General features: G+C 41.3%; 1 protein-coding gene across 1 annotated transcript in view; it reads left to right on the plus strand.

The window, feature by feature from the left end:
- The window catches only part of FGFRL1 (fibroblast growth factor receptor like 1), a 180,084-nt gene that overhangs the window by 71,728 nt on the left and 84,925 nt on the right, over positions 1 to 23,431 (plus strand). Inside the window, exon 3 of the mRNA XM_063304587.1 lies at positions 13,992 to 14,264. Within this exon, the coding sequence (XP_063160657.1) occupies positions 13,992 to 14,264 (273 nt within the window). The remainder of the gene's footprint in view (positions 1 to 13,991; positions 14,265 to 23,431) is intronic.

Genomic DNA, 23,431 nt, shown 5'->3' on the forward strand with positions numbered 1-23,431 from the left:
TTGTATTTCTAGGTGCGAAGATTACTGCAGATGCTGACTGCAGTCAGGAAATCAGAAGACGCTTAATCCTTGGGAGAAGAGCAATGACAAAGCTCAATAAAATAGTTAAGAGCAGAGACATCACACTGACAACAAAGGTCCGCATAGTTAAAGCAATGGTGTTCCCTGTAGTAACATATGGCTGCGAGAGCTGGACCATAAGGAGGGCTGAGAGAAGGAAGATCGATGCTTTGGAACTGTGGTGCTGGAGGAAAATTCTGAGAGTGCCTTGGACTGCAAGAAGATGAAACCAATCCATACTCTGGGAAATAAAGCCAGACTGCTCACTTGAGGGAACGATATTAAAGGCAAAACTGAAATACTTTGGCCACATAATGAGAATACAGGACACCCTAGAGAAGATGCTGATGCTAGGGAGAGTGGAAGGCAAAAGGAAGAGGGGCCGACCAAGGGCAAGATGGATGGATGATATTCTAGAGGTGATGGACTCGTCCCTGGGGGAGCTGGGGGTGTTGACGACCAACAGGAAGCTCTGGCGTGGGCTGGTCCATGAAGTCACAAGGAGTCGGAAGCGACTGAACGAATAAACAACAACAAGGTCTCACCAAAATGAAAAAAAAAGTTTGTATAAAATAATTAGTTTAGCCCAGCATATTATTGTAATTATAGTAATAGTCATAAATTAATTTATCTACTTTTTTTCACTTCAAGAGATTATCCAGGCTAGGTACCTTTCTTTGGAATTTCCACTCTTGTTAAGTTTAGTGTTTTTATAAAAATCACTTGGAACTCAATCATGGCCAAATGGTCTTCTAGGTTGTGGTTCAGTAATTGTGCGAAGGTCCTGTGTGAACCTCCTGCAAGATAATAGCTCCTTTGCGTAAAAATAACAAGGCTGAATTGAAGCAATTGTTGACAGGGTCCTCCTGCCTGCCGAGGCTGAACAATAAAAAGAGGTCTGTGTGCCCTCTGGAATGTGTGGGGTGGGAAAGTACTTAACCTTCAATTTTAGGGTGTTACTAAACTGTATCACTCTGTTCAAGTCACTATCAAACATCATAGATCTGAAGGCATTTCCTGCAGAATCGTAAATTGCATTTTATATCCTTGCACTCTGCATGGCTGCGTGAACTCAAGAATTAGGTTCAGAGGATGTGTAAGACGTTGTGGCTTTTCTTAAATAAGAAGGGGGCAGATACTAAAGCAGATAAAACTGATTTAAAGGAGTTTTTCTTTTTTGAAAAAAGTCTAGCATAGCTGGTTTTTCTCTTTTGTGGTTACACAGCCAGGTTTTGCACTTGCCATTTAAACTGAAGTGGTGATGTTTTCAAAAATACAACCGTAAGCAGACTGTTGATCTGCATGAGTGGGTCTCTGTCCCAGTTCCAGGATGAGGAATGTTCTTCTCAGGAAGCTCTTTCACAAAGTCCCTGGGAAAGCGTCTTCTGACAGTCTCATGTTCAGACTCAGCCAGAAGAAGGTTACAAGCTGCTGCTCTTCTCCTCCTCCTCTCCTCCTCCTCCTCCTTCTCCTCACCTTACTTCAGGACTGAGCCATAAACTTGGGAATAATCCACTTTAGGGTGGCTCTCTTGGTCCTTGCAAATAATCCAGGGGTGTCTGTGGGAAAAGAGAACTCTCTCTGAATCAGAGTTCTAAGGTGGAAAGCAGATCTTGCAGTTTGCAGGTCTCTCTCTGGCGGGGTTTTTGAGAAAGAGCAGCCCATCCCCAATGGTAAGGAAGAAGAGGGAAAAAAAGAGTGTATTTTTTTCAACTATAAAATTTGTATTCTCTTCGATATGAGTCAGGAGAGAGAAACTTGGTTGGCCTTTCAAGATCCTGTTACTTTATCCTGCAATAATAAAGTAGAGTTCCAATAGTCTTGACCCAGCCTTCCTGAAAGGGCCGACAGAAATCTCTTTCCACCCAGCATTCACAGAAGGAGCAGAAAGTTGTAACTTCAGAGCAACAGGGTCTCAGCTGTGCTAGTCTCTGGAACAAGTGGACAAGAGGCTTCCTCCAGGTGTCAGTTTGCCAAAGACACCTGCTCTGGAACCCCATGTTCTCTGCCCCGCTGGATTCTAATTTATTCTTCAATGCATTTAAATAAAATTTACTGATCCTTTGGTGAGGGAAGGCCACCCTTCTGTTCCCAGACCTGTTCTTGAATGGCACAGAATATTTGAATGAAGGCTTCCAAGAAAGGGTTTGCAGTCAACAGGTGCTGCTTGCAATTAACAATGGAAGTGTGTGGGAGGAAACACCATGTCGTTTGGGCTTGAGGGCCCTTTGGCAATACTGGAGGAGCATCATTGAGTATTGCAGGATTCTCCTCTAGAACCTAAGGAAGTAGTGGGAGCCTTAGGATTTTATTTAGTGTGTGTGTGTGTGTGTGTGTGTGTGCATGCATGTGTACCTTCAAGTCAGTTTTTGATTCCTGGTGTCTGTCTTGACTAGTCCCTGTGGTTTTCTTGGCAAGATTTTTCGAAAGTGGTTTGCCATTGCTTCCTTCTCAGGGCTGAGGGGGAGTGACTGGCCCCCGGTCACCCAGTTGGGCTTGTGCCTGAGGCGGAACTAGAACTCACAGTCTCCCGGTTTCTAGCCTGGTGCCTTAACCACTGCACCAAACTGGCTCTGTTTGTTTGTTTACAGTACTTGTATATAATCCAGCTTGATTGGTGTAAACATGATTTAACATGAGTAAACATGAAGAACAACAACAATGAAGCTTGATAGCACAATACAAGGATCACTCACACATTCAACTAAACCACCTAATACTGTTTGCAGAAGATAAATCAGAGTGCCAGATGAAACCCTGGGTATAAGGTACTCCAAGGCATGGGGGCCACCACAGAGGACCAACATTCCTTTGAATGTTGGCCTCCAAACCAACATTCCTTTATATTAACACATGGAAGATTGGACACTCAGCAACCCCTCCTTGTACGCACCTACATGGGCTGGGCAAATTCCACCTGGGGAAGGCAAACTACAAAGGGCTTTTTAAAAAACCAGCCCTTTGTATAGGACCCAGAAGTCTGTTGGCAACCAATATAATGACTGGAGAATGGGTACAATACTCACATAGCAGTCTGGCTGCCACATTTTTTACCAGTTGAAGCTTCTGAATCATTTTCAGAGGCATTCTAGACAAATGGTAAGTAGGGCAAGAAGATTAATCGTTCCAGAACATTCATCCAGTAGTATTAAATGTTAGGGGAGAAATTAATGCAAGAGAGAAGGAGCCGTTCCTCTACACTGTAAGATGTGGACTTCCGGGTCTGACATGACATGATTTGGTGGTGCACCTCTTTCTTTCCAAGAACTCAAGAATGGGTCTTGTAGAAACTCTTAGAAAAACAGAGGTTAGAACTAAAATGTGTTGCAGGAAAGAACCAGTTTTCTCTTTGATAAATGAGTGACTAGGCAAAGTCCTGACCGGAATGATTTTATGAAAGTGCCCAGAACAAGCTACCTGTGTTCTAACTGTGCCTCCAAAGGCCCATCCCTGCTCTAGAAAGTACTGTCTCATATGGATGAAGCCCCTTCTCACATCTCACAGCACTTCCAGGTAGGTGTTAAATAAATGAGGGATAAATTTGAGCCCAGAGGAATCCCAACCGTGCTACAGGGCAGCATCTGAAGAACCTTGTCAGGGTTCCATGACTGGTAAATCCAAGAGAATTAAGAGCTGTACTCTCCTCTCTTTCTACCAAGATTCACCCTGTGAACAACCAGAATAACTTCTGTTTCCACCTGTGCCTGAAGCCAGCTAAAAATGGATCTAAAAAGTCCACTTCATCCAGAACTGAGTGCCTGTAGTAGCAAGAAGGTCATGATGAGGTTCAGTGGAGAAATCTTGAGCTTTTAATGTAGCATAAGCACTTGTGCTTCTGTACATTCCTTAGTCTCCCCAGTAAAAGGAATAAAAATGCACAAATGGAGATAAATAATAGTTTGAGCATGGTCATTGAGCAAAAAAACATGCTGAGGATTGGAGAAGAAAAGGAAAATGGGGAGGAGTAGAAGCATGGAATAGATTGTTTGGAAAGCTAATCCACAATTGCTACTATTTTATCCAATCCCTTGCTACGGTCTGCTGCTTTCTTAGTGGTATTCTGGGTTCCTAGAATTCATCTCCAGTTTCTGCTATAATTTTGTCTCACATAGGTCTGAAAAGAGGCTAACTCATCTTATGAGGTTTACTTGAAAGAAACTAGAGAAGAACAACTGGCAGCATTTTGTGTGAGCCATGAGAGAATAGGGTGAAGGCCTTTTGTAAGCAATCCATTATAAATATGGGACAACAGAGAATTCTATGTACACTGTGTGTGGTGTAGTCTGGAAACAGAAGGTCAGGGACTGTCAAGTCATCTTAAGCATTGATTTCAGTGGAAAGCACTTTAAATGTGCCTGATTGCTCTGCTGAAGCTTTCTGGATGATCTCTTAATTTGCAAATTAAGCACCTTTAAACCTCTGTTCTGTTAATCCAACCGCCTCTATTAATCCAACCAAACAACATGCTACCTATGAGTTATTCTCGTGATCCCAAGGGGGGACTGATATGCTTTCCCCTCCCTCCCTCCCTCCCTCCCTTCCTTCCTTCCTTCCTTCCTTCCTTCCTTCCTTCCTTCCTTCCTTCCTGGCAGCTGGAGAAAAAGCTGACTTTTCCTTTGAATCACATTCTTTCCATTTTTTTGTCTGGAAACTTCTGTGCTGTGGTTCTGCAGCCCTTATGAGCAATCTGGTCCAAGTCCATCATTTCTCCCTTAACTTGCCACAGGAGTTCAGCATCTTGTCTTCCTTCACTAGAGTTTTTTTTCCCTTCTGCCTGATAGAGCAACCTGCAGGGATGGTCCTTAGTCTTGGAAATAGTTCCTAGTCTCAGAATGTCTGGCAGGGTGCCATGCTATTGTCATAAGTCAAAGAATGCAGTGGAGATCTGGCATTGTGGTAACCAGGAAACTTTAGAGAATTTCAGGGCATTTGTTTACATGTCTTTACAATTGAATTTGTAAAAATGGAGGTGTGGGGGGGACTAAGGATTTATTTTAGTTTTGTGTGGAGTGGGAATGAGATTTTTGTTGCTAATGAGTGGTGGTAACACAAGGAGAAGACACTCAGCTAATGAACAGCATTGAGTGAGGAGGAAAGAGCACTGATGATTGATGTTCTTTGCCTATGTACCTGTTGATCAGCCTGGTTGGAGACAGGTTGAGCATTGACCGGTTCCTGATGTTGTTCGTGAACTGTAGATTCACACTTAGACACGTACAGTAAGTATTTATGGGGAACATTCTAATGATACAATGCAAATCCCATGACTTCCATACAGGCATCTGATGTTGGGACACTGGTATGAAAAGACAAGCTTGGATCCATACTAGGAAAATTACACGTTCCTGTAATTTCTTCATTGTTGTGATAATCTGCAGAAGCCTACAATTAGATGTGACAGTTCAATATATTTCAGTATATAGGTAGTCCTCAATTAATGACTACAATTGGGACCAGAATTTCAGTTGCTAAACGAAGTGATCATTAAGTGAATCTGACCCGATTTTACAACCTTTTTTGTGGCGGTTGTTAAGCGAGTCAATGTGGGTGTTAAGCGAACCACATGGTAGTTAAGCAAATCATGCAGTTCCCCATTGATTTTGCTTGCAAGAAGCCGGCTGTGAAGGTTGAAAATGGCGATCACATGACCACAGGACTCTGCGATGGTTATAAATGCGAATTGGTTGCAGAGCGCCCAAACTGTGATCACATGACTGCAGGGATGCTGTGGCAGTCGTAAGTGTGAGGACTGGTCATAAGTTTATTTTTTCCATTACTAAACGAATGGTTGTTAAGTGAGGACTTCCTGTAAGAAGGATCTGTCAATAGAGATGACAAGCTGGGGAAACTGCAGTACTGTTTCGCTAACTTGTGAGTATTGGGAGATGGAAAGATTGGTGATGTGAAAGCACCTAAATTCTGTAATTTACTCCATTGTCTTTCCCAATTTTAGAATCTGCAGTTTTAAAAACATTTTCCCCCTTTAGTGGCAGGTTACTTGCAATGCATGTAAAAAAAAATGGGGCTTCAATCACACAATTGCAACCTCCATCCTGACTTTTTTGACCTCCCCACCATGGACTCCCCCAGTTACTTGTTCCTCAGAGTCTTTTTAGATATCACTAGGACCTGCAAGAAACTCTCAACACATTCAGTTGCAATGATACACAAAATCCGAAAGTCTGAAAGAGAAGGAATTATTTTTCAGAGACCTGTTCCTACCAAAAGCATTGAGTCTTCAACTCATGGCAAAAATTTTGTTCTTTGGATAAACTTTGCCATTAGGTCTTCCATACATTGAATAATAATCCCTAATTTCACTTCCAAAGATACTTTCCTTTTATTGGCTTTCAAAGTCGTGAGTACAGGTGTGTTTACGTGTGAACAGGATGGTCATTTGGTCTGATCTCAAGTTCAGAGATGATTTGCATTAAGACCTATTTTTTAAAAAAATGTTCTGTTTGATCTGTTTGGAGCTTTTTAATGCTTCATTTTATTTTTATGTGACATCATATTTTTTTCTTTTTCTTACTTTTTGGAGTCTCCAAATATGAAAGAAATGAAAAAGTGTGATGTATCCTGTATCCTTTTTGTGTGTGTGACACTATTGTTTAAAATACTGACTTCCTCATAGAACTAATTAAAGTGTATATAAATAAATGTGACTGATGTAATTTTGTAGGCCGTCACTCGCTTTCAGGATGGGATCAGGAAGTCACTACAATAAGCTTTATTTGTTTGTAAATACATTTCAGTTGGTATATACAGCAGTATGTATTTCTGTGCAGAACTTCTGAAGTATAGATGGGGAACATGGATTAAGTAAATAATCAGACTTTCCTCTGAAATACTAAATGAGTTTTGATCCTGACAGCTGGGAAATATTCTTCTGGTATTGACCAAGCACTGTTCTCATTTGCTTTCGGAATCCTTCAGAAGATTTTTATTTTTCAAATGCATTTTTAAAGTATGGTGCCCTAAATGAAGTGGCTAGATTCAGTGGGTCAGAAACAGGCAGGGGGAAGAAGGAAAAGACATCTGTATGTTTTTAATGTTTCAGCATAGAACCAAACTAAATTCCCCCATCTCTGGTATCTGGTGCAAGAGGAGCAGAATCTCAGCTGAAAATGGGTCAGCTGTTTCTTGTGACAGGTGGGATTTTTTTCCGCTTTTTAAATAACTAGGCTATGCAAGTATTCCAGTTGCTTGTAGTTCCAAGTAAGGGAAATAAATCAGCCCATTTGTCTGCTTCTCTTTAAGCTGAGGCATTGAAACAAACGAAATTATCCTAAATGTATGCTTATTGTGTTCCGTCAAATGTGTATTAGCTTGCAAGTTGCTTACCCTCCTGCGTTGTCACATTTCCCAAGACCAACCAAGCAGGAAGTTCTGTTGCACAAGCCTATTGATGGGTATGAAATTGGAACCAAAGTAGTTTTGCTCATTATTGTCATTTTGAATATACAGTAATCTGTATTTGAGTCAGAAAAGGCGGGATTGGAGATACAGCACAATCTCAGATTTCTTACATAGGTTTCAGTTGCTCCTTGAAACTAATAATTTACAATAAAACAGTGAAAGGATATTTCCAGTGTTAATATGGAAATTCGCCAGGCGATTAACGAGGGAGTCACAATTAGAGTGCTTTTGTGTTCATAATGGGGGAGGAGAAATGATAACGTGACTTTGAAGATGGCATCTTGTAAACACTGCATTGCAACGCAAGTCCGTAATTGTGTTGGTGTGAAGACAAAATTGCATGTATGTTGTTATTTTGGCTTCACGGTGGTGTCATATAGATGCTGCTAAGCCAGTGTTTCTCAACCTTGGCAACTTTAAGACATGTGGACTTCAACTCCCAGAATTCCACAGCCATAATGGCTGGCTGGGGAATTCTGGGAGTTGAAGTCCACACCTCTTTAAGTTCCCAAAGTTGAGAAACACTGTAGTAGAGATTCCAGGTAGAGCAATGGGTATGAAGAGGAAAGAATTAAAAGAGAGGTAGTATATTTCTGGTTGTCTTGTACTGGGGAATTCTGGGAGTTGAAGTTCTGTGCTAAGCTATACTAGGAATAAACTCCTTCTCACAGATAAACACACCTGCACTCTGTCACATCATACTGTCTGTATATTTTATCCTGTCTTTGATTTTCTGTTGTGCGTGTATGTGAGAATGAGCAAGGGTGTGAAAACTTCCTCTGCATTTCTGAGACCTGACCTCTTTTATGCTGTTCTCAAAATACACGGTTTTGCTGCCAGTACAATTGATAGGATTAGCTTGTTCCAGTAATATTTTACACTGCTTGTTTTTGTGAGACCAAAATTGTATGAGAAAAGCAACAGAAAACTACTGTAGATGGTTGGGGCGAGATTCTCAAACTGTGATTTGCGAGCTCCATTCACATAGTAGAGATTATGTGTACTTGGTCTGCATATGACTTTTGTTATTCTCCAGTAACAGAGATCAATGCCATTCTGATCCGAGTTCACCAAGAAAGGCCCAGGGGCCCATGCTTTTCATAATACAGGGCTGGTTTAGCAATAATGCAGGCATGGCAGAAAACGGTAATTGTAATACAAGTGTGTTAAGTGGTCTATCAAGACCTTCAGCGATTTTTAAGTGGTCTTCCAGCCAAAAAAAAACAAAAAGGAGAGAGAGAAAAGTTGAGAACTGCTGGGCTAGTTTCATAAGGCAAAATGTAAAGCATATGTCACTATATGAATATAATGAATATTTGAGGTTTAATGTTAGGAAGCTTGAGGTAGTAACAAATGCCATTAGAATCCCATGTGCTGAAGGCAGCAGCTTTCGGAAGTGCTGACTCAAAAATCAACAAAACAAAACAAAATAAAATTTAAAAATTCAGGGACCTCTATGGATGAAATTGGACTGATTGGAGACCCCCGTTGTTGTTGTTTATTCGTTTAGTCGCTTCCGACTCTTTGTGAATTCATGGACCAGCCCACGCCAGAGCTTCCTGTCGGTCGTCAACACCCCCAGCTCCCCCAGGGACGAGTCCGTCACCTCTAGAATATCATCCATCCACCTTGCCCGTGGTCGGCCCCTCTTCCTTTTGCCTTCCACTCTCCCTAGCATCAGCATCTTCTCCAGGGTGTCCTGTCTTCTCATTATGCGGCCAAAGTATTTCAGTTTGGCCTTTAATATCATTCCCTCAAGTGAGCAGTCTGGCTTTATTTCCTGGAGGATGGACTGGTTGGATCTTCTTGCAGTCCAAGGGACTCTCAGAATTTTCCTCCAACACCACAGTTCAAAAGCATCTATCTTCCTTCGCTCAGCCTTCCTTATGGTCCAGCTCTCGCAGCCATATGTTACTACGGGGAACACCATTGCTTTAACTATGCGGACCTTTGTTGTCAGTGTGATGTCTCTGCTCTTAACTATTTTATCGAGATTTGTCATTGCTCTTCTCCCAAGGATTAAGCGTCTTCTGATTTCCTGACTGCAGTCAGCATCTGCAGTAATCTTCGCACCTAGGAATACAAAGTCTTTCACTGCTTCTACATTTTCTCCCTCTATTTGCCAGTTATCAATCAAGCTGGTTGCCATAATCTTGGTTTTTTTGAGGTTTAGCTGCAAACCAGCTTTTGCACTTTCTTCTTTCACCTTCATCATAAGGCTCCTCAGTTCCTCTTCGCTTTCAGCCATCAAAGTGGTATCATCTGCATATCTGAGATTGTTAATGTTTCTTCCAGAGATTTTAACTCCAGCCTTGGATTCCTCAAGGCCAGCTTGTCGCATGATGTGTTCTGCGTACAAGTTGAATAGGTAGGGTGAGAGGATACAGCCCTGCCGTACTCCTTTCCCAATCTTAAACCAGTCTGTTGTTCCGTGGTCTGTTCTTACTGTTGCTACTTGGTCGTTATACAGATTCTTCAGGAGGCATACAAGATGACTTGGTATCCCCATACCACTAAGAACTTGCCACAATTTGTTATGGTCCACACAGTCAAAGGCTTTAGAATAGTCAATAAAACAGAAATAGATGTTTTTCTGAAACTCCCTGGCTTTTTCCATTATCCAGCGGATATTGGCAATTTGGTCTCTAGTTCCTCTGCCTTTTCTAAACCCAGCTTGTACATCTGGCAATTCTCGCTCCATGAACTGCTGAAGTCTACCTTGCAGGATCTTGAGCATTACCTTACTGGCATGTGAAATGAGTGCCACTGTTCGATAGTTTGAACATTCTTTAGTGTTTCCCTTTTTTGGTATGGGGATATAAGTTGATTTTTTCCAGTCTGATGGCCATTCTTGTGTTTTCCAAATTTGCTGGCATATAGCATGCATTACCTTGACAGCATCATCTTGCAAGATTTTGAACAGTTCAGCTGGGATGCCGTCGTCTCCTGTTGCCTTGTTATTAGCAATGCTTCTTAAGGCCCATTCAACCTCACTCTTCAGGATGTCTGGCTCTAGCTCACTGACCACACCGTCAAAGCTATCCCCGATATTGTTATCCTTCCTATACAGGTCTTCTGTATATTCTTGCCACCTTTTCTTGATCTCTTCTTCTTCTGTTAGGTCCTTGCCATCTTTGTTTTTGATCATACCCATTTTTGCCTGGAATTTACCTCTGATGGTTCTAATTTTCTGGAAGAGGTCTCTTGTCCTTCCTATTCTATTGTCTTCTTCCACTTCCGCGCATTGCTTGTTTAAAAATAATTCCTTATCTCTTCTGGCTAACCTCTGGAATTTTGCATTTAATTGGGCATATCTCCCCCTATCGCTGTTGCCTTTTGCTTTCCTTCTTTCTTGGGCTACTTCTAGTGTCTCAGCAGACAGCCATTTTGCCTTCTTGGTTTTCTCTTTCTTTGGGATGTATTTTGTTGCTGCCTCCTGAACAATGCTGCCAACTTCTGTCCAGAGTTCTTCCGGGACCCTATCTACTAAGTCCAGTCCCTTAAATCTATTCTTCACCTCCACTGCATATTCCTTAGGAATATTAGTGAGCTCATATCTAGCTGATCTGTGGGTCTTCCCTAATCTCTTGAGTCTGATCCTAAGTTGTGCAAGAAGAAGTTCGTGATCTGAACTACAGTCAGCTCCAGGCCTTGTTTTTACCGACTGTACAGATGTCCGCCACCTTTGGCTGCAAAGGATGTAATCAATCTGATTTCGGTGTTGTCCATCTGGTGAAGTCCATGTATAAAGCCGTCTCTTAGGTTGTTGGAAGAGAGTGTTTGTTATGCAGAGTGAATTGTCTTGGCAAAATTCTATCAGCCTATGTCCTGCTTCATTTTGTTCTCCCAGGCCATACTTACCTGTAATTCGAGGTGTCATTTGACTGCCCACCTTAGCATTCCAGTCTCCTGTGATGAAAATAACATCTCTTTTAGGCGTGTTGTCCAGTAGGTGCTGCAGATCCTCATAGAACTGCTCTACTTCAGCTTCTTCAGCATTTGTGGTTGGGGCGTATATTTGGATCACTGTGATGTTAGATGGCTTGCCCTGAATTCGAATTGAGATCATTCTGTCATTTTTTGGGTTGTATCCAAGCACTGCTTTAGCCACTTTACTATTAATTATGAAGGCTACTCCATTTCTTCTGTGGTCCTCTTGTCCACAGTAGTAGATCTGGTGGTCATTTGATGTGAAGTGGCCCATTCCAGTCCATTTCAGTTCACTGACGCCCAGAATGTCTATCTTTAATCTTGACATCTCACCAATAACCACATCCAATTTGCCCTGGCTCATAGATCTTACATTCCAGGTTCCAATGGTGTGTTGATCCTTAGAACATCGGATTCGCCGTTCACCACCAGCACCGTCGGCCGCTAGCCGTCCTTTCGGCTTTGAGCTAGCTGCGTCATCACGTCTGGGGCTAGTTGAACTCATCCTCTGTTCCTCCCCAGTAGCATTTTGACCATCTTCCGACCTGGGGGTCTCACCTTCCGATGGTATACCGACATATCTCTGGTTGTACTGATCCATTTAGTTTTCACGGCAAGAATACTGGGGTGGGTTGCCATTACCTTCCCCAGGGATCGCATTTAGTCTGAGCTCTCTGTCATGACCTTCCCGTCTTGGGTGGCCCTTCACGGTTTAGCTCATGGCATCATTGAGGTGCTCAAGCTCCAGCACCACGACAAGGTAACGATCCTTTGCTGAAGTGGAGACCCCCAGTTTGCTTGAAAATATTCTTGATTATATATTGTTATTAAAATTTCTTATGGCAATGTGTCTGCTGATTGAGTTACTAGGGATGGTAATGAGATACTGTAAATAATTCAGTCCAACATTAATTGGTGAAGTTTTCCCCCCATAGTAATTTTTCAGTGCCCTAATATTTAGTGTCCTTTAGAAAGGCAGTGTTGATTTCTAATGTTTGATCAAACTTTAGCTTTTTACTTTTCTTCAGTTGGCTCAATTGTTGAATTTAGGAAAATCACATTTTGTGGGCCTCCCAAGGGGGTAGGACTTGATAGGGTGGGAGAAACACTTGAGCTTTCTCATACATTCAGTGTACCAATATCATTTCATTGTCTCATGTTATTTTGGTCAACGATGAAATCAGACACATAAAAATGGTAAAAATTAGCATAAAATAATCCTCAAATTTTAAAATGCTCAGGATGTAGAAAATGAGTTTCTGTCTGGCTAGATCTTTCCACGCACATATATTCTTTAAATGGGCAATGCCTGTCCTTTATTATAGTCTATCCTTACAGTAGGAAGACAGTGCTATGCAGTTATTAATGCTTAGAGGCAGATGATTTATTTTCTATTAGAAAGATATAAACTGCCAGTTAATATTTCATCAGCCTATTCTGGATGCTTTTAAGTGAAATGAATATGCTCTCCAACACTTTCTCTGTGATTGCAGTCATTCTGATGTACTTTTATAAGAGTGTCTTTGTTCATCAACCCCATCTAGATGCTGTGCATGCAAACAGTGAAGGAAAATATATTGTTTTGCTATTAGTACCATTGCAAATTTTGGTTCCAAAACAATGGGTAGTATGTGGCCGTGAAGGTGTCTGTTTCCTCTGATGTTTGGGCAGGAAGTAAGGCTGAGGAAGTCCCTTCAACTTCCATTTGTAACTTGGCCAATATGATTGGTGCTCCTAAGTGGCCATATGGGATTTGAATCCATTTATCAATGTGGCTGCTGTTGTGTGAGGATGTGAATGTTGACAATAGGCTTGGAATAGGTTGGGGCATTCCTATAATCTCATCTAGACCTCAGCTTTCCAGAGCTGGTGCTGGAGCTGGCATTTCAGCCAAAAGAAGGAGATGCTTTGCTGTCCACCCAAATCCAGGCTTCTGGCATTTATACCAAGTTGCCTAATCCAGACATGCCATCCTGTGAGCCAGCTGTTTCCTTCTCTGCAATTGCCAAACTATCCATAGGACCTCTTAAGGTTACTGTAATGGTATGTGGGACTAGCCTTGGGAGACGGAGTGAAGAGATGTTGCCTAGGGAATGGTCAGATAAGGAGCGTAGCCCACAGCTGCATAGTGGGAGGGGCAAGAAAACTATATTTTCAGACTTGCAGGATTGATGTCAGACCAGACAGGAAACATGGCCAGATAAGCTAATTGTACTTTATTATAAAGCTGCATTAACAGTATCTTGCAAGTCTGAAAGTACAATTCTCCTGCCATCACCTTTATAGCCCTTTACTTAGGGAGAGTCCCTTCTGAGCCTCTTGCTCTGCCCACTATGCAGCTGCAGACTATGCTGTCTCTTATCTGACTGTTCCATAGGTAGCATCTCTTTGCCCCATCCCCCAAGGTCATTCCCACAGACCATTACAGTTACAGATCTACTTCAGGTCCATAGCGTCAAAGTCCCAACCAGAAATGACTAGTTTCCATGTTTATGTGATCCGTATAAAGTATTACATTATTGTATCTTACACTTTCAGGCACATCACCAAATAACATTTGAATTTCATCATTTCTTTTCTAGGCCCGCCCAGAATTGCTGATAAAGTAATCCACCGGCAATCTGTAAGATTAGGAAGAACAATCAAGCTTCTCTGCCCAGTAGAAGGTGATCCGCCGCCTCTTACGATGTGGACGAAAGATGGACGGACCATTCACAGTGGGTGGACAAGGTTCCGTGTCCTCCAGCAAGGCCTGAAAATCAAGGAAGTGGAAAGTGAAGATGCAGGAACATACATCTGCAAAGCCACCAATGGTTTTGGCAGCACGAATGTGAACTATACCCTCATTGTGATCGGTGAGTACAGCAAAAGTTCACCGTGTTCCATGCGGGGTGAGATCTGCCTCTGATATATCCACTCTGTAAATAATCTACCAGCCTCTAGTCAAACTAGTTTGTCCCAATGTTTGAGGATGGCCAAGGCAGTGGGGGCATTGCACATCTCTGTACAGCAGTCAGCAGCGTCGAGATAAGATTAGTCAAGGCTGGGGCCAAAGGTTATGAATAAACAGGCGTGATCTAATAATCACTGAGACACAGATCTCAGAGAGTTCCATGCCGGAAAAGTTGGGTGATAAGGAGAGGTCACCCTGATCTTTGTGGTCTCGGCGGGAACATAGAGCCTCTTTACTAAACATGTGTTTCAGTCTCCACAGCAAGGACACATGACTCCTGTTATCATCAGGAATAACAGTAGGTGCTGGAATTATTCACCAACCTGGCATGAGGCCTAAATGTTTTCTGTTCCCATCACAGTTTAAAAATGGAGACTCAGGAGAATGCATTCTGTGTCCTGCCATAAGATGTGCATGAATATAAATATAAATATAAATATAAATATAAATATAAATATAAATATAAATATAAATATAAATATAAATATAAATATAAATATAAATATAAATATAAATATAAATAAATAAAAAAGTGGTGGTGGGGATTGTCTTGCACTACAAAGGATTGCACAACCTTCTGCTCACACTACTGTGCAGAAAATCTTAAAGGCCTGGCATAAATATATATTATTTAATATGTAGCATGGAGTTTCTGTGAACTGCAGGGCCTAAAGTAGTCAAGAATAACATGCAAACGAAATTATTGCTTTATATAGCCTGTGTGTTTCTCCCTCCAACCATTTTCCTTTGTTGGAAAGAAATGGCTTTCCCTTTCGCTCCTTTTTCTTAAAAAGGGAGGACATTTGGGTGAAGTCAGCGGCAGGATGGTTGAGGGATTGATCTTACCCACTGAACACTCATCTAGTCCACAATTTACAGCCTCCCTGGGTTTTTTTTTCCTGCTTTAATTAAGTCCCAGTGAAGCATGTTGCTGAGAGGAACCCTTCCATGGTGCTTTTGCAGCTGAGGAAATGTAGGTGGCCAGGAAAGTTTCTGAGTTATAGAAAGTTGTGTAACAGAAAGCAACAACAAGAACAACACAACCCCAGCAGCTGCACAGGTGGTCACTCTGCAATGGAAAGGTGAGCTCGGAAACACTACCAAAAAAAGTGCGGAGGAAATCCGAAAACTGGCTGAGACTGTAAAACAGAAACCTCTTTTAGAGGCCATGAACACTTTCAGGGACTTAGAAGAGAGAATTTGAAGCACGCCTTTTTACACAGCAAATAATTTAACGAAAAACCCAAACAGCGAAGGAAATAACAACAACACCGTTTACTTCAGTGAAGAAGCCAGTTTTTGTTTTGTGTCAGAATAAAAATATCTTTGCATACGAGGAGGAAGAGGTTGCAAATAGACATTGAGGAGGAAAAGAAAGGATGGAACCATGGTGACCATCCCTTTTTCAAAGCTCCTGGTTTTTGCCTCTGTGTTGTGCAAGATTCTAGAATATTAATTATATAATAAACAGGATGGTGGAGCAACAAACTGAGTTTTCTTAAATCTTAAATTTCAGAACTGGTAGGATTCAGTAGATTAGAAGGAAAATCAATATGGCCCATATGGTTTTGAGGTAGGTGATTCCTTCCTTTTATACGCTGGCAAAAGTAGTCCTCTTCAGGCCCTATAACGGGGCATTCATCTCATCTCATGAAGCGTGGTGATCTGGTCCTCTTTTCTCCTAATAGTATTGGCTGTGTAAGGGAACAGTTGGTCTCCATTCTTACACAGCAGTTGTTTGCAGCAAAGGATCTTCAACTCTAAGCTGTGCGGACTATTTGCAACGGGGTTGGAAGGCTGTTGCTCATGGAGAAGTGGTGAAGGTTCCTCATGGCAGTCAACCATGTTGTAAGGGCAGAGTTGTCTCTTCATGTACGTGATTTACACAAGGGGGGGGAGGGAATTCTGCTTACCACTTTTTTCTTGGAGCACATAAAACAAATCACTAAAGAGAGCCCTCTCTTTCCTTTTCCCCAACACCCATAGCAGCTGCAATAGCTTTTGTGGTAAGTTCTCTGACTCAAGTTTCCTTCAACATTTTGATTGTGCACAATGGCCTTCTGTGGCAAAGCTGGTATTCATTCTTCTGCTTCTGCTTCGATTTTTTCTGTTATGATTTTAGGTCTTGGACTTAAATCCCAGAAACCTTGCGCTGTTCCGCTTAGGAGGATGGGGGTGGCATGATCTGCAAGCGAAACCGTTAACTAGGCTAAAAAGAAAGCAGAATTTCTTCTCATCGTTGAGCTTAATAGGCTTTGTGGTTTACCACAAGAATCAAGATACTAATTACAGTGGAGGGACGGGTCTCCTATTTAATCAGAATTAACATTCCATGGATTAAGCACAAGAGCCTGTTATCCTACAAAATTACCCATCTTCCCCAAAAACGAACGTGTACAAAAATGTGCAACTTATATTTAAAATAATCCACTTAAGTCCTTTTCTCTGGCAAGTACTGAATTCCCTTTTGCTATCACAGTCTTTTACCACTGGTCTTTCAGCAATGGCACATCAAAGGCAAATTGGCGCCATAAATGTGGATCCATTTATGGTAATTGATAAATCCAAACGTTAGAGAACAACAAAACAACCAAGACAATTTTTGCTTTTGTTTTGTTTCTAATACTTAAACTAATGTAGAAAATTTGAAAAGCAGGGGTGGGGGAGGTGCCAACATTTATTCTTTAATTTTCTAGAAGCGTTCTTCTCTGTGAATAAAAACCGCCCAGAGTCCCTCTTCTCAGGTGAGATGGGTGATGGCAAAATTTGACATAGGCCACCTATGTCTTTCTCTTTTATTCTCAGGGGTGCCAGAATTCCTTTATAATTGATCTTGTTGGTGTCCTCTTGGTGTGGACTTTCTTAATGCAGGTGGCAGAGCCAAAGCTGCTTAAGTTGTTGTTCATTGCTATAGATCTTTCTGTAACTCTGCAACGACTACGACCACCTTCACTTTGCTCTCCGAAAAGTCTCCACAGGAAGAGTTCCTTCATGGTGTCTTCCTTGGCATTTAAATGGAGCCAGGAAATCGACCTTGTTTTCAAAAGTAGCACAAAGTAGAACTAGGTCAAGATAGTTAAAATACATAGTCAAAAGTCAACTTTGGGATGTCTTCTCCTTCCCACCGAATAAGGACATTGCCCCTTGGGTTTGGTATTTATCTTATTCTTATTTATTGGTGTATTTATTGTAATTTATATTTTACGATTTTAATTCTGGTTTTATTGTAAACTGCCCAGAGTCCCCCTTTCTTGGGGGAGATAGGCAGTAATAGAAGTTTGAAAATATTAAAATGCACTGTGAACTTAATGAAAGGAAGAAGTGCTACAGTATAAACCATAGTTTTCTTGCACAGGCCCCATTTATTTGCATGTGTCTTTAAAGATGTGACTAGCAGGTCAGATTTTCCAGTTTTCTCATACATTTGTCTCCTCCTCCTCCTCCTCCTCCTCCTCTTCATCATCATCATTATCATAATCATCATAATACTTAAGAATTTTAATTACAGTAGTAAAAACTAATAAAGAGAACAGAAGGAAAGAATAAAAAGTGCAGGAAAAAAAAGAAAAAGAAAAGAATGTAATAAAGAAAAAGAAAAGAAATATATAAACAAGTGACTTCTAACCTTCATCGCAACAAGTGTAAATAAATTTAATAACTCTTCACCATACCTCTGTCACACTTCTGATGCCCAACGACATAAAAAGGGAGGTGGGAGGAATGTCCTGAAGGACCTCCTGTCTCCCTTTCATGGAAGAGATTCCACAGGTGGGTAGACAGATCTTATGTGAGGTATGACGTACTCTTGAACAGGGCTCCTCAACCTTGGCAACTCTAAGCTGTGCGGACTTCAACTCCCAGAATTCCCCAGCCAGTTGGCTGGGGAATTCTGGGAGTTGAAGTCCGCACAGCTTAGAGTTGCCAAGGTTGGGGAGCCCTGCTCTTGAATGTAGAAAGGAAACCAGGGCACAGTGTCAATGTTACCCCATTTCTGTAATGGGGAAATTGAGGTAACTGCCTGTGGCAAACTTTCTGTCTTTCATTTAGTAGGTAAGGAACATCGATGGGAGTCCCCTGATGGGAGGAGATGGGCAGGGAGAAATAAAATAAATAAATAAAATAAGGAACATCTCAGACGTAGTCGCTGGCAATATGAACTTCCTTTGTTTGTTCTAGTGTTAAAATAAAGCTTCCATTCATGTATCGTTTCTTTCCCTTTCATCATTTCCCTAACAAATCCTTTTTCTCATGTTTATTAGGGTTATTTGATTTTCTGACTTGTTTCACAGTGCAGCTTACCAACACTTCATTTGTTGGCCAACAAAAACCCTTTAGTTTGAATAGATTTTTTTGATCCCTTCCGTACAGTTTTTATATGGGAGTTAAGTTAAGAAGGTGATAACACCTGTTCACAATTTAAAGGAAATGAGAAGTTTTTTTTTCCATGGATATAAGCATGAAATTCATACATATATGTAGATGTATACAGTTTCACCAGTATATTCTATCCTGTGGTAGACAAATGCAAAGCAGAATTGCTGCCAGTGTAAATTTAAACCCTGGAAGACATATGGAGATGTTTAATCCACAATTCCTTGCAGATGTTTCAGAGTATATGACTGCCATTACATCTATGCGTGCATAATTATATTTATTATTAGCATTACTTTAAAAGAAAGGAAAACAGAGTCTCAACTGGTCTTGACATCCAAGGAGTATTTGGATTGAGTCCATACAATGGATTCCTTTTCATTTAGTGATAGGAATTAAATCACTGTCTAAGCTGAACTACTTTCTGAATCAGTTGATCAGATCACCCCCATGTCAGCTAGTCAATCAGTCAAAACAGATGTTGTCGACGAAATTGGTTTTTGAAATGCAGAAAAGTTCTTGCCTTGTACTTCTGGTTGTGATGATGGTCTGTATCTCAACCTCAACCTTAAGATGTGGACTTCAGCTCCCAGAATTCTCCAGCCAGCATGAAGTCCATACATCTTGGGCAGGAAGTGCAACTGCCTGAAAGAACAGACTGGATCCCAGATCAGGAAGGGCACCAAGAGACCTCACCTACCTATGGTTATACTGTCTTTCGTTTTTAAGGAGCAAGTGCAGCCGACGCCTTACAAAAACAAAATCTTTTAAAATATAATTAATTTAACAACCGGCCCAATAATATACTCTGGCTGAATTGTCTAACACTTGCTGTAAATTCCACTTGGTAAATGGGAATGTGGGAAATGCTCATCTCTCTCACTCCCCACATCGTAGAATCATCTCTGTTAAGACATCCATTTCCTGCTGATATTTCTTAGTGGCTGCGTTTCAGACTGAGGATTCAGCAATTCAGGCAGAACCGGGAAAGCACAGCTATTTGCACCTCTAAGCTGCTATAGCTTAGTGCTATAGTGATAGCTATCTTTGGAGGTGCTTCCTGCCTGTACATCACCTTGAGGAATACAGCACAATTTGATGGGAATGAATATGGAATGAATTGAGTGAATCATGTTAGAGCCACAGGTCTTCTCCATAAGTTACCCCCTCTCCTTTCATACTGCTCCTTTGATATATTCCAATACCACCCATTGAAATGAAATAAAATGTTGTTACTCTGTAAATATTACCCTTCTCTGCCTGGTTAGAGTTTGCAAACCTGGAATAGTTTCTCTGATATTCACATTCATCTATGTTGTAGATTGATGAATAGATTATGTACCATCAAGTCATGGATGCTTAACAGCCACATAGATAGATTTTCTCCATGATGATCTGTCCCTAACTTGGTCTTTCAGCTCTTCCAACAGTGCCCCCATCGCCACTGTAACTGAATCCCTCCACCTTGCTGCTGGCCATCGTCCTCTCTTTCTTTCCACCTTTCCCAGCATGAGAGCCTTCTCCAGAGAGCTGGGTCTTCACATAATGTGTCACATAAAGTTGGATAATTTGAATCTGATCGTTTATGCCTTGAGTGAGAACTCTGGGTTGTTCTGTCCGATGATCCATTTGTTTGTTTCCTTGGCTATTCATGGTATTCTCAGAAGTCTTCTAGAACCCCCAAGTCCAAAAGCATCAATACTCTTCCTATCGTACTTCTTCAAAGCCCAACTTTTGCTTCCTGGAGTGTCACAGGGAATACCCTGGCTTGTACAGTTCTGATCTTTGTAGGTATAGACACGTCACGGCATTTGAATATCTTTTCCAGGGCCTTTGTGGCTGCTTTACTCTGCAGCATATTTATTGATTGCTTGTTCCTTTACTGTTGATGGTTGATCGTAAAAGGCAGAAGCTATCTTGTAGATATCTTCTTTGCAAATTCTCAGGCTGGTTTTTCTACCTGTTGGCATTAGTTTGATCTTCTTTATATTTAATTTTAGTCCCATATTTTCACTGTGCTCCTTGACTTTTATTACTAGGGCTTGCAGATCCTTTGCATTTCCAGCTATCAGGGTAGTGTCATCAGATTTCAACCAAGTAATTGCATGGAGATTCCGGCTTCTGAAAGTTTCAACAGCATGTGAAAAAAAAAAATACTTTGAATCCTCTTTCTAAAAAGTGGATTTCAGTATTCGGTTTGTATTCAGCCCAATAAAATGATGTGTTTATGTAAAGAACAGCTTTGCCCAGCCTACTTATTTTATATTAATCCACATTATTAAATATGCTGTGAATGTTTACATTGCATCCTTGCAACTAACAGCCTCCAAAAGGTCACACGGGCTTTTCTTATCAAAATCTTCAGTTCCGTATGAAGGTGTCAGCAGCTCAAAGCATGTAAAAATATTACTTCGTTCCAAACACTCCATCTTACAACCGAAGCGTCATCTTCTTTCTTTAAATAAGAGTATGACCTTTTAGCCTACTAATTATGACAGATTTATTATAGATTAACATTGAGATTGTGCGGTGTTCATCATGTCAGCCACGCTCCACCATGCCATGATTGTAGTTTATTTCTCTTGTCAGCTTCATAGCTTTTCAGTGCCCTTCTGTTTTGATTTCTGCATAAAACTGAGCAACTGTACAACTCAGAGGCCGAGAAGTCGAAATGTTTAACGCGTGGAGCATCGTCTGTCAAACTGCATCATCCGTAACCGCCCAGAGTCCCCCGATGAGAGGAGATGGGCGGGAGCAAATAAAACAAAACAAACAAACAAATAAAACGCATTTCTTTCATCTGCATTGGATACAAGAAGATGGTCACCCATCCATTCTCCCCTTCAAAGTAAGCAAAATAATATAATAACTTGTGGCGTAGGAGATGAATAACATGAAATGTATCCAATTCCTTCCAAGGCTTTACGCCTCTGTCAGAGTAAACCTTTGAACCACTGATTCTGTAAAGAGGCATTTCTAGAGAAGATTGGAATGAGAGACATCTATGCTATTAGAGAATGAAGCCGGCGCTTTCTTTTATTTGAACGCCACAGTCTTGATTCTTGTTTGGATGTTGCGACACAGCCCTGTGGTACAATAAGAAGGCAAACAGAGTAGAGCTGTGCGGTTGTGTGTACTTTCACTTCATGGCCAGCAATCTGAAAAAAACTAAGTAATAGAAAAGGATGGCAGCATTCTTCCATTCTACAAGACGTATGATTGAGACGATACCTTTCTATTTTCCCACTTCTGCCGTCAATGCAGATTTTGAGAGGTTTTTTTGTTTCTTCTTTTGGAAATACGCTTCCATGACTGGGAAAAGCGTGATTTACAAATATTTGTGGATTCCAGTTTCTTTCATAGTGTGAATGTAATGACTCTGATCCCCCCCCCTCCCTTTTAAACATTTGTTTTCTTTATGGATTTGGAAATTTGAAGGGCAAATGACACAGTGAATCTTTTCAGAGAATCCAGGAACGTAGACAGGAAGGTGAGCACACATGGCGGGTTTTCTCATATAAGGCTGGAGGAAAAGCACTTGTAAAAGATTACAGCTTTTATTAACTTAGTTGGGGCCTGTAACCATTCTACAAGAAGATCATGGTCATCCGGAGGGGGATAAAGGGGTACAAATGATGGCACGGGCATGATGGCATCACCAGGCGAATGCTACGACTTAAGTACTTGCATCAGATGTCACGACACAAATACGTAATTGTGGTCTTGTGTGATCAGATCGTCACACATGCGTTGCCCTTTTGACGTCATTGTGGTTTCTTAAGGATACCTCTGATGAAGATATATTATACGTGGTCTATTTTATATAAGGGAAGTCATGGAGTGCTCCTTGTAATAAAGTCATTTGCATCAGTTATTGGAATTAAAGGATTCCGTTCTTGTAAAACATATTGCTAAGGGCCTGACTGGAAATACATTCATTAAGTCCCAAGAAACACTGTAGGTCTGCACAGATGGGTGTGCTTTGTCTTCCTATCTGGAAGATCATCATTTGGCCTCCAGTACACTAAAAACCAAAAAGGCTGCATTTTTCTTCTGTCCATTGTTATGAGACTCCCTTTCATCAGGAATCATTTTATTCTCTTTGTGTTATATTTTTGTGCTTTTGCATTCAACTAACCATCTCTAACTAAAAAGGAGACAAGACAAGTCTTTGCTTGACTGGCAGACGAGAGAGAGGAACAAGCTCTGCTTCTTTGACTACAGGGTGGAATTCCCACCCTGACGTGCCTTTTGCCTTTTCCCTCCAGAGAAATCCCAGGAATCTTTCAGAGGAGAGGAACGGCGCCGTCACAATCCCTAGCCCAGGCTAGTCTTTATGCTTTATTTGTTTGCTCTGTCTCCTGACAACTGCAGGCTGGCATTGGCTTTTTCTGGTAGCCATGATGCCCTTTGGCCAGTAAATGGCTGTCTGGAATAAACCTGGTTTACCATTCTGGGCTAAGGAATGCCAAGAATTTCCAGGGGAAAGTAAGAACAACGGGTGGGGTGGGAGGTCTGCTCTGCAGAAGAGGTGATCACAAACCCTGAACATAAAAAACCGTGTTTTGGATGGGAAGGTTGAATTGAATCGAAAAGAATCTTTGAGGATGAATTCTCCATTTCAAATTGTTCATTACTGATGGTATACTCCTCCTCCTACTCCAGAATGATGTGAGCTGTAAATGCAATTTCCGTGTG

The sequence above is a fragment of the Candoia aspera genome, chromosome 5 (assembly GCF_035149785.1).
Source record: "Candoia aspera isolate rCanAsp1 chromosome 5, rCanAsp1.hap2, whole genome shotgun sequence".
Lineage (NCBI taxonomy): Eukaryota > Metazoa > Chordata > Lepidosauria > Squamata > Boidae > Candoia > Candoia aspera.